This window comes from Gavialis gangeticus, unplaced genomic scaffold (assembly GCF_001723915.1).
Source record: "Gavialis gangeticus isolate Ggan-Ray unplaced genomic scaffold, GavGan_comp1, whole genome shotgun sequence".
In the NCBI taxonomy this organism is placed as follows: domain Eukaryota; kingdom Metazoa; phylum Chordata; order Crocodylia; family Gavialidae; genus Gavialis; species Gavialis gangeticus.
Genome location: NW_017728992.1, coordinates 10244241 through 10263319, shown reverse-complemented (window position 1 = coordinate 10263319; position 19079 = coordinate 10244241). Strand labels below are relative to the sequence as shown.

The 19079-nt window shown below is 40.1% G+C and overlaps 2 protein-coding genes across 7 annotated transcripts in view; one reads left to right on the top strand and one right to left on the bottom strand.

The window, feature by feature from the left end:
• ZPBP (zona pellucida binding protein) overlaps positions 1 to 7030 on the bottom strand; it is a 58171-nt gene extending 51141 nt beyond the window's left edge. For 4 of the 6 annotated variants that reach the window (XM_019520849.1, XM_019520865.1, XM_019520874.1 and 1 more), the window contains exon 1: positions 4833 to 5245. In XM_019520849.1, coding sequence (XP_019376394.1) covers positions 4833 to 5172 — 340 coding nt within the window. In that variant the 5' untranslated portion in view covers positions 5173 to 5245. Of the gene's footprint in view, positions 1 to 4755; positions 4810 to 4832; positions 5246 to 6872 lie in introns of those variants that run through there. The other 2 variants (XM_019520882.1, XM_019520892.1) reach the window with 2 other exon arrangements.
• Positions 7031 to 10056: 3026 nt separating this feature from the next.
• The window catches only part of CUNH7orf72 (chromosome unknown C7orf72 homolog), a 45094-nt gene continuing 36071 nt past the window's right edge, over positions 10057 to 19079 (top strand). Inside the window, exons 1-2 of the mRNA XM_019518378.1 lie at positions 10057 to 10564; positions 17747 to 17844. Of these exons, the coding sequence (XP_019373923.1) occupies positions 10057 to 10564; positions 17747 to 17844 (606 nt within the window). The remainder of the gene's footprint in view (positions 10565 to 17746; positions 17845 to 19079) is intronic.

Genomic DNA, 19079 nt, shown 5'->3' with positions numbered 1-19079 from the left:
TTTTGTTTTTGTGTTTGTGTGTGTGTGTGTGTGTGTGTGTGTGTGTGTGTGTGTGTGTGTGTGTGATGTTGGTTCCTTTTTCTAACAGTTTACCATTAAGAGCCAACATTAAAACAGTTTAAATATGCAACACTATAACATATACCAATCTGTACTGTATAATTTGGCCACAATACTTGTAAAGTAGAAGTACTGATGAAGGAAAATGGTCATGGTATTGAGGCACCTGTCTGAGAAATGAGACATGAGTTTATTTCCCATCTTTACCTTAGATTTCCTGTGACAGTAGGCAAGTCACTTTGGGATAAATTCAATTTCACTTTTACCACACTTAAGTGGCATTTATCTAGCAACAATTTTTAACACTCATACTCTGTTTAATTTATGCCTATCATGCATTTCCCTTCTGAATCTACTCAGTAGGCTACACTATGGCTGCATATGTCCTTGTATGAAAAAGAATCACCCAGGGAATGTGAAATGCTTTGTAAATCCTGGAAATTTTAGTTGCAGATAAACCTGGGGTTTAGAAGGCAGCAAAACACTCTTCCACCTTTTAACTCAATAAGCTGAGAAACTAGCTCAGAGAGCAAGAAATGCAGTTTGTAGCCCCAACTGACCCAAAAGAAATTTGAACCTGTTATCTCCCACTTCCCAACAAAATGCTTTAAACACCTGACCACAAGCTAGGTATTACCCCTAATCTACAACTCTCCTTTTGAAGCTGGCCCACTGGAGTGAGATGAAGTAAAACAAGCCAGAGGGAATGTGGATTATTAAAATGTTTGCTGCTCCATACAAGAAGGGCAACCTAGGTCCTGGCCTATGTCCCAATATTCCACTTCTGTTTATCCCTTTTAGCCAATCAATAGTAAGGCAAGATATAGTGGGCCAGCTTCAAGAGAAGTGCTGGAGAGTGACTTGGGTAATGTGTAGTCCATGGCCTGATGGCTACAGCATTTGACTAGGAAACTCGAGATGCAAGTTCAAACCTCCCTTGGATGAGGATAGCCTTGAATCTAGATTTCCCATTCCCTGGATAAATTCCCCTATGCTACTACTCCACTTTACTTCCAGCAGACACACAGGACAATTCTATTCCAACACAGATTAAAATAGAATTTAAACTGTGTAAGTGACAAAAAATTGCTGTTACATAGCTGAATACTTGCTGGTTTGGCATGTAAGTATGAAATAGGACTTGAATGATCATCGTTCTTCTTCAGATTCTGGTCTATTTAATAAAGCTAATAATACTTCTTTACTTCATAGTCTAGCTATCAAGATTTGGGGGTGACTAAGACCCTGCAGTGACACAGTGGCAAGATAATTACAGGCAAGTAACAATAGCGGAACTGTATGAACAGACAAGACATCGTCACGTAGTAAATAACAAACAGTCTTGATTCAATATTTTTCATTAAAATTTGGGAGTAACAGAAAAGAACCAGATTCAAAGTTGGTGCTTATCAGCAGATGTTTTGACCTCAGTGAAATTATGCCAATTTATATCAACTGAAATTCCCACCCAGAGACTACACAGATTTTTTTTTTTTTAATTCTTTTTACCTCTGATATATAAAGCGTAATCCAGACAGGACAGTAAGACTTTGGTCCTTGAACTATTTTGGAACTACATGTGTCCTCATGAAATATGCAGATAACACTAGGCTGTATAAGGTATACAGAAGAGGACCAAATTATTATACAGGGGTCACACATCCATTGCATGTATATTAATGAAATGCAATAAACTCCAGTGCTTATTGAACCAGGGTTTACTACCGGGCGCTACGTTTACATGCGTGCTCTGAACTGCAGCACATTGAGCCAGTTTGGAGCAGCCCCAGCTGGCAGGGGGTCCAGAGGGTCAGCCTGCCAGCACAAGGCTGCTCCAACCCAGCTCAGCATGCTGCAGATGGGCTGGCCAGAGTGCAATATTGCTCCGAAGTAAGGCTAGCCAGCTGGCAGTCCCCTTCATTGAAGCACCCTCGTGCCCCAGCCAGCCGCACCTGCATCGACATGTGCACTGCTGCAGAGTAAAACAAAACAAAAACAAAACACTCTGCAGCAGGGCAGTACTTGTAAACACAAGTACTACCCTTCTGCAGGGTTAGTTTCCTCTGGCCTAACATGAGGCATTTAATATGGAGCTAATTAGTCGACTGCAGTCTTGTGTAGCCTACTCTACATCTTGTGTAAACACGCCCAGGAAAAATTAGATCATCTTGAGGAATGGAGCATTAATATGGTATGAAGTTTATCAGTAGGAAGTCCAAAATAATACACTTGGAACTTCGGCTTTAAGATTGGGTGCACAGACTGGCGATAACTGAGAAAGAGGCACCTACGTGTATTTGTCATTCACAGGATGTTCTGAGTTGACAGTGTAATGAAAGACAAATGCAATCAAAAGGTATAATAGGCAGAGTACATTCTGTAGTGACAAGGAGGTATTTGGTACCATTGTATAAGACATTATAAGACCTCCTTTAAAATACTGTGGCCAGTTGTGGTCACCAATGTTCCATAACAGTGAACTTAAACTGGACAGGGTTCAAAGAAATGCCACTACTATGGTTAAGGGAACTGAAGACCTTTCCTTATCAAAGAAGTTTAAAGGAGCTTGTTTTGTTTGGTTTAGCAAAAGACAGTTTCACTTATTGTTTACAAGTATATCTGTAGTTTAATATTAGGTGAGGTGAAGACATTTTTTAAGCTGAAAGGCATCAGCATAGGATCAAATGACTAAAATGGTTAAGGGTGAATTTTAAATGGGAAATTAAAATAGGATTTCTCTCTGTCAGAGGAATGAAGTTTGGTCTTCTAAGCCAAACAGTGGCAGCAAAAAACCTGAGTCACTTGAAACTTGAACTTGATATTATGGAACATGGTAGAAGTCCAGTGACCTATGCTTCATGGCTTTTGTTGGCCACCACAAATGCAGCTGACTTCTGAGGGTGGTGTCTGGCCATCACCTTCCTCTGAAGCATTCAGACATCAGTCACACCTAAGGCTCCAGCAATGATCCTGCTGGTACCCAAAAAATTGGAGGATCCAATCACCCACTGGGGTCAAGAAGTACTTTTCCCCTCCCCTAGATCAGGTTGGCAAGTGCAGTGTGTTTGTGGGCCAGTAGTTACCTTCCTTGGTAGGACAGGGCATGGTGCTTTTCCTAGGATCTTCTGAGCGTATATTAGCCAATGATTTCCATGTAATTACAGTAATAGTACTGTGATTTCCACTTCTACCTACTGAATGTTATAGGACATTCTGTGTGTTTCTGGTATTCTAATTGTGTGTTTAAACTTTGAAATGACCATTTTGGGGATTCCTTGGGTAATTTAATTGCCTGTGAAAGTATAGGACTGGACCTGATGATCCAAAGGACCTCTTTGTTTCCTCCCTAATGTTTTATAGGGTGCCATGTTGATTTAAGTGCCCTAAATAAAAAGTAAAAACTTAAGATAAAAAAATACTGAGAGCAATATATTGCTATGATCACAGTGAGGGGTAAGTCTTACGTATCTGTCAAAAGCTACTAAAAGTCATACAATGAAAGTTTTAACATGTATTGATAAAATGATAAAGCAATAGAAATGGAAAACCTGAAACCTAATACACTATATTAACAATGAAACACTTCTAAACTGCTTCAACATTAAAGCTGGTGGAAAAAATATTTCTATAATATCTTTAACCCAGAGATGGAGCTCTTGAACCACTAATAGAAAAAGAACTGAAGAAAGTAGGTATTGGTAGTAGCTTACTGCAAGGAGATACGAGGACGCACACAATTTCTACAATTATTTTCTGTTCTAGCTCAAAGACAGAAAATCTAGATCAAAAGAACCACTATGAAACCACATGCTGTAATTTAAAAATTAACCTGAGCTTTTGTTCCTTCAGTTGTCTGCAGTACAGCTTAGTCATTTTAAAGTCCAAGTATGTGATTGTGCCTATTTGTGAAGCCTAGCCTCACATATTGCATGCCTCTTTTGACAACATCTGAGCCATATTTGTTTTAAAGTTTTGTCCCCAGGTTTTTTCAGGAATCCTAGTTTACTTGAATTCCTCTTCACACCTTCTAACATCTGTGCACCCAGGGACCCTTTTTATACTAGTCTCTAGCACACAATCCTCTTTCTACTCTAACTTTGTTCTGAACAGACCGTGTGTTAAATTTAATTACAGAAAGTATGAAACAGAAGTAACAAGGTCATGAAGTACTACAAAAAGGGCAAAGAAGGTAAAGTAGGAGAGGATTCAAAATCTGTCATTTTTATCTTTGAATTGCTTATTAGTATCTCTTCCTCACCAGTGTAACTCCTGAAAGACAGAGATGTTTTTAAATTTTATCTCTTCTTAAAATATGAAGTGGAAGTTCAGAAACAATTTATAAAGGAGTGTAGTTGCCTTATAAAACCTTTGGGATATCTCCCATACAACAGAAACACACAGGTCCAGATTCTTTACTGCTTTGCATACAATGTTATTTAAAAAAGGTATATGCAGCACCTTTTCAAAAGGGGAATGTGTCATAAGCAGAGCTACTGATCCTACCCACACAGAAGCCATTATGTTCTAACAACTGCATATGGAGAAAGCAATACAATTTAGCAAAACTGTTTCAACCTGATAAACCTGCTAATGTGGGATTAAGGTTCTGACCCAGTAGAATATGCCAGCATTCTCCTCTGGTAGACTTAAAACTTTCTGATATTTTGCATAGGTGTAAATATTACACAAAAATACATGCCAGAGGTTTATAGACCTGTTTTTGAGTTCTTCTCTGGAGTTGGAAATTTGATTCCTAAAAGGAAGTATCTTACAGATTCCCTGCTCATACTTTGCAGAACAGGGTGCATGGAGACTGCACACCTTCACAACACTTCCTCCATACCCTCTCTGCCTCAAAGACACCAGAGTTACAGTGCTGCTGACAGTTGCTGTCTGTGCAGCTTTGGGATTGGTGGATTTTGTATCACCAAGGAAAAATCCATCCCAGTTCATATTAACTGGATGGGTCAAACAGTCACTGAAGAGGGAATCCCCAGAGAGCTGAAAGAATGAAATGTAATGAATGCAGGATGAACTACATCTCTTGTCCAGATTTAATCTGTCCCAAATCAGTGATGGCCTTTTCCAAGGAACAGGGACAATGATATGCATGCTCTCCAAAGAGACCACAACTGTGTTTAAAAGACCAAAAAGAGTACAATGATTAAAAACCAGTTACATAATGTAAACCTGACAAATTTATTTAAAATTTTTCATTAATTTGAGTCTCAGAATGAAGATTAAAATAGCAAATTTAATCATCTTTAAAATATTTCACCAAAAGAAATTGTTCTGAAAATGTTATTGCTAGGAAACAGGCTTTACAATGAGCTTTAAATAATTAATCAATGTATTAGCTAATAAAATAATGTATTGCTACACTGTTCATCTGGCATAATTTAAATGAATGTACATAGCAAAGACTGTTCTATAAATGATGGGAAATGTTGGCATAAGACCAGATTGAGTTCTTATGGTAACTGCTGCTGTTCTTAAGTAATTAAATTCTGAAATAATTACTGCAAAGAGATATCTGCAGCCAAGAATTGTACAAAAACAAGGCTGCTGACTTAACAGACTTTGTTTCACTTAATCAAACTTACATTTAAGTATTTCCTTTGTTTTCAGATATTTAAATTACAATTGACATTTGTAAGCTGCCTGATGAGGGAAACTGCTCAGCTAAGATTTTGTCATAGAACTCTTATCGCTAGAAATATAAAAAGCCTGTGGGGGAAGAGGGAAGATTGGAAGCTGGATTGCAGCTTTTAAAACTGCATTTATAACAGTTTAACAATGGTAAAATAATTACCAATTTTTTTTAAATTATGCCTTGACCTTTCTCTTCTGACTATTAAACCCACTGCTAATGCAGTTCATAGACAAAGTTAGAGTACATTGCATGACACTACAACAAAGCCACTGTTCCAGCTGCCATCACTTTTAATGAAAGACTACTCTTCCCTCCCCTCTCCCCAATGCCTCAAACAGAACAAATGTAATTGAGGCATTTTTAAAGATGACTCCCAGTTCAAAAAAGACAGTGTGGACTGTACATGAGATGCTGATCACGCAGTTGTTACTGCACGGTCATTTAGTACTTGCATACATAATTACTAAAGGACTGCGCAAGTGTGCCCAGTGGTGTCCCCACATGTCTTTGTGGTAATGCAGACTGTGCAGCAGCTGGTTACTACTGTGCAGTAACATTATGTCATGCTTCCTGCCATGTGATGCTGCTGTGCAATAGTAATGAACTACTAGTCTCGGGTAGATGCAGCTAAGGGGTACCATTTTAGCAACTGAATGACCACATATAGCTTTCCAGTTTCACTTGGGAGGGCAGAAACTCATCCTTTCAGTATTCACTCGGCTCCCAAAAAAGCCTTGTTATGAATCAAAGAGCAGGGAAGGAATAAGACGTCTATTAAAATGGAAGTGTTTCCTTAGCTTTAGAAGGAAATGGATCCAGGCTAGAGCCGGCCTGGCACTCCTAATGTCATCCGAGTGTCTGGAGGGGGAGGGGGGATCTGAGGATCACACCTTGGATTCAATAACCCTGTGATCAATTCCCAAGTCAGGAACAGCTCAGAACTGCGCTGCCCTGCCTTGGATGAGGGAGCGGGGCAGGGCAGACCCTTCTCCTGGAAAACAGACCCACCACCCCCCCGGGCTCCTGCAGCCGGACCCCGCCCCAAACGGGGGGCGATGGCGACGTCACCACCACCCGAGGGCAGCAGCAGCGCCGGCGCCGCCCAGTGCCCCGACCCCGCCCCGGCGAAGGGAGGGGAGGGGAAAGGAGAGGCCGCTACCTGCTGGCGCGGCCTGCAGCAGGAGGAGGAGTGCGGCGACGCGGACTGCTGAGAAGGGAGCGGCAAGCGCCCCCCGGCCCCGCCTCCTGCCCGCCTGGTGCGACATGGCGCGCCGCCCTGCAGGTTCGTTAGCGGCCTCGAACCTCGACAGCCGGTGTCGCCATGGTGATGGGGCGAGGCTGCGTCGCCTGCCGGCGCGTGCTGAAGTGCTGGTGGGGATGTTGCGCATGCGCACTCGGCTGGGCCCGGCGGGTCCCGGATTGGTTGCGCCCCGGCTCCCCGCCTGAGTGGAGTTTGCTTCTTCTGGGAGCGCCCTTCTCCCACCGCTCCAGCTTAGGGGTGTTGGGAGGGAGGGCAGCAAGAGAAAGGACCCTGGCAGGCAGTCCCACCTTCCCCGGGCACTTAGGAGTTTGCAGAGTGGGGTGCAAGGGCTGCTGTACACCTGCATGACCGTCTATAAGGTTTTTTTTCCCCCTTAAAAGGAAGCCAGAGTCTTTTCCTAACGTGCCCGGAGCCCAGGGCTCTGCTCTTCCCTTTCAGATCAAAGCAAAATCTCCTATATCATCATTGGACCCTGCATTTGTCTGCTGTGCCCTAGATGGGTGTTTCTCAAACAGTAGGTCACAACCCAAAAATGGGTCACAAGAATATATGAACGGGTCACAAACACACTTAAAAAAATGGGTCAACAAACTTTAAAAATAGATTCTTCTTTAAAGAAAAAAAATCATTGGCAATCAGGGCTTTACTCTTGCAGGCTGGCAGAGTTCCCCCTGTGTCCCACATACGGGGCAGCAGGTCAGGAGTGAGGGGTACTGGGCCTAAAATCAGACTTTATCAAGTTATTTTAACTTGTCTACATTCTATATTAAAGTAGCAATAATCAAATTTCATGAGAATTGCACAAGTCTGAAAGAAACAGCATTTAAAATTAGTCATTCTAGTTCAAGTCAAACAAGACTTTTCCTTGCAAACTTTCTGAAAAAAAGAAAATATGTGAAGGATTATTGTAAGCATTCTTGTTTCTGCTTTTCAGAAATTTATGGTTTTTGTCTCCAGCTGCCATTTGAAAAGAACATAACACTACAATGATGAAGGACAAGGTATTGTAATTCTGCAAGGCATTTGGGAATATGTCAAAGAAGCTACAGAAATTTAATAGTAAGTGAAAAGATCAACAGAGAAGAAAGTATAGAAAAAAAATATCAAAACACTATATCATTAATATTGGTTATATTAATGTACTATATATGTTAATGATATGTTAGTTCCTTTTTCTAAAACACTTTACCATTAGGAACCATCACTTAGAGTATTATACATTAATGTAAATATGTGTTAAGGGCCCTTAAAACAGGAGTATCCACACATTAGGGCAGGGAAATGTGTTAAGGGCCCTCTGAGCAGCTTAGAGAGAAACCTCTTCCATCAAGGATTATCTCTGACTGGTTTTGGGCAGATCATGTTGCAGTTACGTGACTGTTCCACAGGGCCCAAACCAGTTGGGATCAATCCTTCAGCAGCTGAGGAAGTGTTGTTCCCAGCTACTCTATCTTCACCCACAGTGACCTGTAATCAAAAAAAGAAGTGAAAGCTAAAAGTTGGTATTTTCCAAAAGGTGCTTTGAGTCTAACAAGGGGCATGTTGCATCTAAAAAAGTTGAGAGCCGCTGGTCTAATTTAGTGTAGCTGTGTTTTGAAAAGCAATGGTACAAAAAGGCCCCTTGTTACTTAACGGATAAGCTGCTTGTGCATCGTCAGGCCAAAGGTTTGTCTCAGAAGTCCAAAGGTAAACATATTTTTACTCTTTTCTACATTTTAAAGAGCCAATGCAAGAATATTGGGGCTTGATAGAGCTGTGCATTCTCATCTTTTTTGTGCATTATCAGCAGTATTGGTTATTAAGTTCTAACCATTTACACCTTAGAAAATTCTAATTTGCAACTCTGGAAGCTAGAAAAGCTTGTTTTCTAATTAAAACTTGGATGCATATCATATGGAAATCATTGAGACACAACAAATGTGGCATTTTAAATGTCATATTACAGAGAAGAATCACATTTTAAGAACATTTGCTCCATAACCTGAAGGAACAAAAATGTTGGTAGATACAAAGTGAATGTAAGGTGTGTCAGAAAGATTTCTGTTTTTTTCACCAATTTCTGTTTTTTCACTGCTTTTCTATAAAAGCTCTCAAAATTGCCTTTACAGGCACCCAACCATGGACTAAATCCATACCAGCAAAGAAAGAAAGTTTACATTAGATTTTCTTTTTCCCATAGTAGATCTTCTCCCATGGGTTCATTAAGAATGTGAATTTCAGAAAAAAGGTTTTTTTTGATTAGATCAGACCACTTGTTTCTGATTGTGATTTCACATCAGTGCTAAGAGTAACTGAGTTCAGTGAACTTACGACTGTGTGAAACCATTGTAAACCAAAGGATAGCTGGATTTCTAACTTCAGCTGTTCTGTGGTAACTGTCCCTAGGTCCACAGCTATCTTGTGGTAAGTAAAAGCTAAACCAGGGCAACTTACCCTTCTTTCTTTTAAATTGAGTTAAAAACAACTAGTAAAAGTCTAGAGATAAGCACTCATATTTTGCAGGGTGGGAATTTTTAATATTTATGGTCAATATGGCTTATTAACTGTAAATAATATTATTAATCTCTGATTTTTATTTTTTTCTATTTGTTTAATAAACCTTGTATCACTTAAAACAATTTATGCGTCTATTCCTGTCACTTCTTGTCTAAATTTCAGGTGTGTAGGTACTTTATATATAAAAATCCTAATTTGTTTTTGGGTAATCTGAAAGCATATTATGGAGTAAGTAGCTGTGCTCTCATTTTCAAGATGCTGATTGTTTCCTCTAGGTATCAGGTTATGATGATTACACAGTTACAAGTTGCATTGTGTGTTAATGTTCCACTGTTGCCAAGCAACAAAAAGACTCTTTGCTCATCGGACAGTTTAATTCTTTCTCTGGCTTCCTTTCTTGCTCTTTTCCAGTAAAGAACTCACCTTTTAAACTAGTGTTTTGGCTTTTAGGGTTTATCTGAAGTGTTTTTTGGTGGATGCAGTCCTATTTGCTGTGCTTTATTGAACAGGATTTCAGAAAGTCTGTGAAGTAAGATAAAGTCGATCCTTTAATTTACTCTCATCTAAGGAGGTAAAGAGAATGACCATGGTTTCCCAGGGGGCTGAAAGGCAGATTAGTGGCTTGAAAACAGTCAATCAGTCAGTCAAACCAGTTCACAAGATGGATCGCCAGCAGTATCAAAATCTGTTACGGAAAATGTACATGCCTTCTGTGAGAGGACCTGATGACAGACATGATTTTGACAGCTTCCAGCAGAAAGACAGTAAATCTTTTCTTAAATTCAATCCTTATACTCCAGCAGGTGGGCCGGACTATCCTTTATTCCCACACCGGGACAATGTGCCTTTGGTTGACCCCTGCTCGGGATTCATAAGTGCAGGAGCTAATGCTCTTTTGCAGCCAAACTGTGGCAGAACCATTGATTCACTGGTGGATTACAGTGATGTAAAACCTCATCAGCGGGTTCCTGCTCCAGAAAAAACCCCACAGGCTGCACACAGAAGGCATATGATTTTGTTAGAGGAAATGAACCAGGACAGACGTTGGAATTCCAGGAAAGTGTCAGATGCTGTGATCAGGGCACGACTTGGAGGTAAAGCAAGTTGTTATTATTACTTGTTAATCGCATCTTGGGCTCCACGAGGCACAAAGACATTCCTTGCCCCACAGAACCTACAAATTATGGCCTTAATATAATACGTTTGCATTTGATATTTACATTGAAACCAACCACAGGGAAAAAAAACAGAACAGTTAGATAATTAATTGTCCCAAGAGCAGCATCCAGGTGCCAAATAGGAAATTATAGCTTACAAAGGCAAAGCAAAAGAATTTGAAATTAATTAATATAAAATAAACCATAATCTCTTAAAAGGTAATTACAGTAATCAAAATGAGAATCTTATCATACTGTGAGCTGGTATAGCTTATCAGTTTGAAGAGTAGCAACCCTAAACACTGATGTATCTTTTGACATTGTATGCCACAAAGCTAAAGTCACTTCAACCAGAGCACAACTTGGCAATAATGTGGATCGTAGAGTGGAATTCCTCTAGAACTGTCATGGTGCCTTGGTCCAAATACATGCTGTGTAGTTATATATACAACAAAATATCAATAGTATTCAAGAACTGATACATGGAGCTCACTTGCCCATTGGGGCCTGATTCTACTCCCCTTAAAGTTGGCAACAAAACTCATTGGCTTTAATGGGAACATGATCAGACCGGCTTAATCCTTCAAACCATAATCTGTTGAAAGAACTGAACTATAAAACGCTTCCATGGGGTAGTTCTAAAAACAAAATGAATCACTATCATTAAGCAGTACAGCAAAACCTTTTTTTTAAAGTTTAACAGAATCCAAAAATAATTTCCTTAATGCTCTTAGAAACCTGAACAAAATTTTAGAAGATCCTTGGGCATACTATTACAAAATTTCTGAAGGACAAGAAGATCCATATGATCTTTAGTGTAGACTTCACTAATATTCATAACTATAAAGAACTTTTTTACAATGCAAAAATACCATTGTCACCACTGTAAATTAATTGTGTTTTATTCAAATCAGTCATCTGAGAAAGTCCTTCAGTCCCACAAATTTTAGCAATAATACTGGTTACCTTGTCATATTATTTAATTTTTTTTTACTTTAAATAAAAAAATGAAGCCTACTATAGTCCTAAAAGTAAATTTTTAAAGCCACAAATAAATTAGTAAATGAAGTATAACCTTAACCAGTCTATCAATCTTTTCTTTGTTCAACCTCTATCACTCGCACTCAGTTTCTCAAATTCTATTCTTTTAATATTTTCTCTGATTCCATGTTTTGTTTTTACATATATTTCTGGCTTTTATGGCAAAGTAGCACAAATTGCCAGAGGTAAACAGCTTTTATGCTGGTTTCTGGAAAAGAAAATGAGGGGATGGAGGATCTGAGCTAGAGATGGCTGAAAAGGGACATAGAAAGGAAATATGAAACTGTGACCAAGTCATTGTCTAATTTACAGTGATCTGAAATGGCAGATAAATCCAAGATTCAGGCACATACAGGTTTCCCTCGCTTTATGCTGTACACGCGTTCCTGGAAAACGTCGCATTAACTCAAATTTGCATAAAGGGAGCCCAATTTACAATGTAATAAATAGGGATATGTTCCAAGACCTCAACTGTACTGACCCCCGGACCCATTTCTACCAGTTTTACAAGGCAGTTTTGATAGTCACCAACAGCAGACAGTGTACAGAAGCATAGGATGGTGGTGAATGTTGCTATAATGGGGATGGCAACTACAGAAACACATGTTGCAGACAACGAGCGAGGAGTACAGGTCGACACAAGAGACTATATTTTAGTGCACATCACTCCCACAATGCATCGCACAAAGCAGCTGACTGCAGGCTTCCACCACACCAGTCACATAAGAGTGAATTTACCTTGCATATAATGAATTTTTTATATAAAAAGATCGCATAAGAGTGAATTCCCACATACAGAACCCGTATAAAGCAAGGGAAACCTGTACCATAAAATACTTTTCTTCAGGTATGTCAGAAAGACCCAAGTTAAGATCTTAGGGTTAAATCTTAGTTCCACTGAAATCAATGGCAAAACTCGGAGTATCTTAGGAAAGACACCGGAAAGAGCCACTCCAACAGCAATTTCTTCATGAAAGCTTGACAAAAGCTTTGCAAGCCTGGTTTTATTTACAAGAGTTTTTGGACATTGGCTAACCTGATAAGGAGAACTTTAAACTAGATTCTATGGTGAATGGCAGGAAAACTACCACATGCAAGTGTACAGAGGATCATGACCTGGAAAAAAACATGGTGGAATAATTCCCGTAAGTGGAATATTGATGTTGAGGGGATAGCTTGTTTTAGAAGTTAGGTCCAGGAAAAAGGGATCAGACATTTCACTATATGTCAAAAATAGATTCATTTAGTCCAAGCCCTCCCCCACCCCCTCCAAAAAAATTATTTTTAAGCATATGTGGTTGAAAATGAAGGGCGAAAAGAGCGGTGATATTATGGTGGGGGCCTGCTATCAACCACTCAATCAGTAAGCAAGTAGATGAAGCATTTTCCTAGCAAATAACAAGAATACTTAAGATTTGTGAAGTAGTAAAAACAAAGAATTTTAATTTTCTTGAAATAGCAAAATGCAAAAAAGGCCAGCACATTTTTAACAGCTTTAGAGGACAATTTTCTGGAAAACTGAAAGAAAGGAAGCAAGTAGGGGTTCCTTTATTTTGGATCTGCTTCTCAGGAACTGGGATGACCTGGCTGCAAGTATGAAGGTGGTTGGGAATTTGGGAGAAGGTGATAATGTTATTTACAATATTTACCAGAGTGACCTCCCCTCCAAGCTGATCTGGGTGAGGGGTAGGCTTCAAATATTCTGTCTCCCCATCTCCTGTTTATCCAGGAGCTGCTGGATTGGGAGTTCCAACCGATCCTGTCCCATGCAGTGATGTAGATGCCTACCTGGTCAAAGGTTTTATCTTGCCATCAAGAAGAAAGGGAAGAGGGGACAACCAGAGTTAACAAAAAAAAATAGTCAAGTAAAATATTTGTAGTAAAAAGAGCAAGCCCCTGTCTGTTTACTTACCCAAGGACTCATAGTTTACATAGTTCACAATCTCTGCAGCATATAAACAGTGTTAACTAATAATAGAATACTGCCTTCTCGTACTAACCAAAAATCTGTTTTTGGCAGCACATGTACTTAAACCAGCTCATCCAGAAAGTGCTGCATGCAAAAATCAAAGTAATCCCTCAAGGGCTCTCTATTACCAGTAAAACCAATTGTATTTCCTCCAGGGATTTGATAATTTATGGTCTGCAAAGTTATATATATTCATTGTGTGATAGCTTTTCACCGTTGCCAAGTAGGGGAGAAATTCTTTGCATGTTCAACAGCCTCATTTCTTCCACGTGGCTTCATTTGTAATCAACCTTTGCAATTTAAGATACTGTTTTTATTTTGTTTCTTTGTGAAATCAGTTTCAGTGGCTGAGTTTAATCTTCAAATGGTTCCATAGGAAAAGAGAAACAAAAGAGTGAGTGAGTAGTGGGACATATTTATTTTTCTGTTACACAAGTCAAATTTGACAAAGAGCTGAAACAAGTTATAAAGTTTAAACTTAGGATCACAGCCGCCTAATAAGGGGGTGTGCCAGTAGCAGTGTCCAGCTCCCACTGAAATAAACACCAGCTCTCCCATTAACCACCAGTGGATAAGGTCATGCCTTTAATGTACAATGCATAGTCTTAATGAGAGGATGCAGTGTTGACAACTCATGTCATTTTGGTGTTTTTTATAAAGGTTCTGCTCCTGGTTTTATGCAAGTAAGCACAAATCTCAATTTTCATATTTAAAAAAATAGGAAATGTTTACTTCTCTTGGTGCCTAAGAACTTGAAAATGTGACCCAAGTATACCATCAAGGGATACTGGCGCAGAAACCAAAAGACAAATTAAAATGCGCCCAAATTTATAATTGCCATAAATCCCTGCTTTGTGTAAGAGTTGAGGGGCTAATTTCAAATAATAAGCCAACTTGTTCTTGGTAGTTAAAGTGATATAAAACCAAGCCAGCGAGTTCCCAGTCTTGACAAGAGCAATCAGAGCATGCTGCCTTCAATCCTGCAGGATGAACAAGGCTACGGGGGAAATTGCAAGCTGAGAAACTCGACCCGAGGGCAAAAATTAATATGACTATGCTGAATCTCTCTGTTGAAACCAGAAGGAGAAAGGACAGTTAGAAGATTAATTATTCCAGCACCAGGATGCAGGTGTCAACATAGCAAATTATAATGTACTGTGATAGAGCAGAGGTCCCTGAAAATTCATATGTCCAATTATTAAAGCAAATGTAAAATTAGAGCTGTGTCCTTATAAGACAGGCAGGCAGAACAGCTGTCATATTTATTTTATACATACAGCATGAGGAATAACTCCTGCAACATTTGGCCTTTAATCAGTGAGCCTATGGAACAGTGTTTTAGTACTGTATAACCACTGGAGGAACCTACTTATAATACATGTGCATGTCTGCTTCTTGCCTGTAGAGGGCAGTAAAACACGTGTACTTGTGTATATACACAACTAATACAGCTTTATAGGAATGCAAACAACATCAGAAAGCTTCTTAATGGGCGTATTAGGCTTGTATCATCCCAGGCAGCATTCTAAGTTCACACAAGGCTGAGGCAAATTGAGGATGCAGTTGTAAACTTTTAAGTGACCCACATCTGCTTGTTTTTGAGACATTTCTCAACAGGCTTCTTTTAATTGACAGTGATTCATTTGAAAAAACATTAACTGGGAGCATCTACATGAGACGCTTACTGCGGAGTTGCCTAATTAACTCCGCAGTAAAGCATTACCGTCTACATGTATGGATCCGTTAGGCCAGACCAAACTAATTAACTCTACTGTAGGTTAGTACTGCCCAACATAGGTAGTATTCTACAGCGGAATTATTTACTCCACCACAATGCACATGTAGATGCTGACTGGGGCTGGCTGGGGTACAAGGCTGCTACAGTGCAGTTGCTGCCTACTGGTTAGTCCTGCACTGTATCACCCTCATGCCCGAGCCAGCTCCTCCATAGCATGTTGAGTCAGAGGAGCAGCTCCAGGCAGGCAGACTGACTCCCCACGCCCCCTGCCAGCCAGGGCTGCACCACCCTGGCTTAACATGCTGCAGTGGCAGGCACATGTGTAAACACTGCACCCAGGAGCAATAAACTCAGGAATGAACTGCACCGGAGTTTATTCAGGTGCACTGATTGCAAATGTAGATGCACCCACTATTTAAAACAGCCTAAAATGAGGTCAGCGGCAGCGGTTGGATACTCAGACCTTTTGAAAATCAGGATGGTGACTTAACTGCCTAAATACTGAAGGCGTAGTTTAATTTCCTTTTCTGAAAATCTTGGCCTTGTGATTTAAGATGTTTTATTAACCCTAGTCATATTCAAAGGACTAGTTGTTTCTGGGGAAGACCTGACTTGAACTACTGCCAGATACAGTGGTTCATATAGTCTTGTTACTAAATATATTATAATAAGCTTTGTATTCATTGGATTACCTTGATATTTGTGCCAGAGACAAGAGAAAAGAGTACAGAGAGAAAATTTGATCCCTTCAAATGTGAGGGATAGATCTAGACATGCAGGCATGTGGAATTTGTGGCACTGCAGATCTCTTTGTGGTGCCACAAAATGTACATTAAACCACACACGATGGTGCTAATTTGCAGTGACAGGGCAAAATTGGACACCGGGATTTCCTGGTAGTAAAAAAAAAAAAAAAAATACCCAGAAGAGAAAAGCAGTGCAAAAAAGGCCGGGGCTGGCTGCTCCCCTGTCTCCGTGTGCCTCAGTGTGGGGGTTCCCCCAGACCTCCCCCACCTCAAGGCACACTGTGCCCCAGCCAACTGCTTTGTGGCTGGCTAGAGTGCTGTGTGCCTCAGCGCAGGAGCTCCACAGCAGATTCTCTCCTCCTCCCCACACAGCACATGAAGCAGCCAAGACAGTGTGTCCTGCAGCAAAGTGCACAGGCAGGGGCATGCACTGCAGCACAAAGTAGTGGCACAAATTTGTTCCTCTATTATTTGCGCTGCTGCAAGCATACACCTCTGCTCGTGTGACTGTGGCCGAGAGGGGCAACTATAATGAGGCTGAAAGATGGTATGAGAGGGAAGTATTCTCACAGCACAGACACAGAACTGTGCTGTGGCTGCCTACCAGCTACACCTTTTTTTAAAAGTATACCTCTCAGAATCAGCAAAAAGCCTGCTTCATAAAGGTATTACTGCATGGACACTGTGCACAGCTTACAACCCAATCCTCTGTGTATTGAAATGCATGATTTTTCATTTGATAAGTGTACATGAACCTAGGTAGTTTCAACAATGTGGCATGTGATGACTCTTTTCAGTTGTATTAGTGCAATTTTATTATAATTACTGATTGGGATATTTTTCTTGCATGCATTAAATAAGGTAATTTTATTTTCATTGATAACACATCATATTCTGATATTAGGGCCAAATCAGCTCCATGTATTTTTAATTTGTCTGTAAATCTCTCTGAGGTTCTAGAAATGGGTGAATGAATATAGTTTTATGGCTTTCAAGATAACATAGATTACAGTACAACCTCATTATAATAAAACTATTTATAACAAAACCCAAACCTCCACTTTTAACAATCCCATCACAGGAGTTAATTTTTTCATTGTGATTATGCAACAAATTATAAACATAGAATCTCATAAAATTAGGGTTGAAAGGGACCTCAGGAGGCCATCTAATCAATCTAACGCCTCAGGAATGTCCCCAACTATATCATCCCAGCCAAGGCTTTGTCTAGCCGGGTCTTGAAAACCTCCAAGGATGGAAATTGCACCACCTCTCTGGGTAACTTGTTCCAGTGTTTTACTACCGTCCTAGTAAGAAAATTCTTCCTAATATCTAACCTAAACTTCCCTTGCTGCAACTTGAGACTGTTGCTCCCCCACGCCCCCTTCCAGGTATTTGAAGGCTACTATTAAATACCCTCTCAGTCTCCTCTTCCCTAGACTAAATAAGCCCAGTTCCCTCGAGAAATTTACTAACAGTATTACAGTGAACATCTTGTTTTAATGAACTTTTTTTCCATGCATATATGGTTTTGTTATAAAAAATGTATATTATATATGCTTTCATTTAGTTTAACAAATCGTTGCTTTAAAATGATTCACACAATATCAAGTCTTTTCTTTCAGGGTGGACAAGTCCATTAAAAGTTACTCCTGCTCCACCTAAACAAAATGATGCCTTTTCAATACATAAATGTGCATTTCACATGGACCCAAACCTTAAGGTAATGTGTCTGATGCTATTTGTTTTAATGATTATTCAGACCTGGATTCTAGAAAACATTTTTAAGATTTCTAATCTGCACAGTGGTTTCCATTTAAAATAATTTTTGCCAACTATTGTCATGTAATGATGGCATCTGAGAATACTATGTTAATTTCTTTGCCCAATTAGAGTGAAATAAGCACTGTTTTTCAGATGAGTGTGTACTATTTAGTTGAAATAAAATGCTCACTTTGCAATAGTGAGCACTGCCTCTGATGTTTTGCAAAATCTTTTTGTTGCATCTTTAAATCCTGCATAAATCAATCAAGGGGTAGTTATGCAGTCAGCTACATATAGTCCTGATCCTTAATTGAGGCTCTAGATCAGCATTTCTCAATCTGTGGGTCATGACTGAAAAGTGGGTCACAAGAATCAGAGGTCCAGACATACTTTAGAAATGGATCAACAAACTTTAAAAATGGATTCTCCTTTAAAGGAGAAAAATGTGGGAAATCAGGGCTTTTTCCTTGCAATCTGGCAGAGTTCCAGCCTGCAAGGGACTGCTTGTGGCCTCCCTGCCCCCCACTCCATGATCCCTACCTCCACACACTGAGGGGCTGGTACCTGGGGGTGGGGGCTGCTGGTCAGCAGTGAAGAGCACTGGGTTGGGACTAGTCATCAATGTTAACAAATAAGTCCTAGTACAAAAAAGATTGAGAACCACAGGTTTAGATAATAGTGTGAGATTTGATTTGCAGACTACATGAATATTAATAGTTGTGTAATATGAATATACATGTCTGCATACCCACACTAGAGATAGAGCAAGGGGAAAGATTTGAGATTTCAGAGAGATTCATCTAGTATAAAAATACCCTTCTGCAGTGGTGCTCAGCCTTCTGGACCCACAGGTCAGATGAGTGGCATGGGGCCAGTCCACAGGTCAGATCCTGTAAGCAGGTTTGGTCCGCGGGCCAGATCCAGATTGATCTGCGGGCCAGGTCAATCTACAGGATTGATCCAGCATACAGGACTGTGTCATCCAGCTGTGGGACGCTGCAGAGGTCCCGACATTTGGCAGTGCAGGAGTGATAGCAACATTAACTGAGGCCTCTTCTAGAGCCAGACCTACGGGGAGCTCAGTGGCCTAGATGGCACAGTCCCAAGAGCCAGAGTTTGAGTACCACTGCCCTCTTGCGTTAGTTACTCTCCCTTTATGGTCTGAAAAAATGAATGCATCTAAGGCAACTTCCT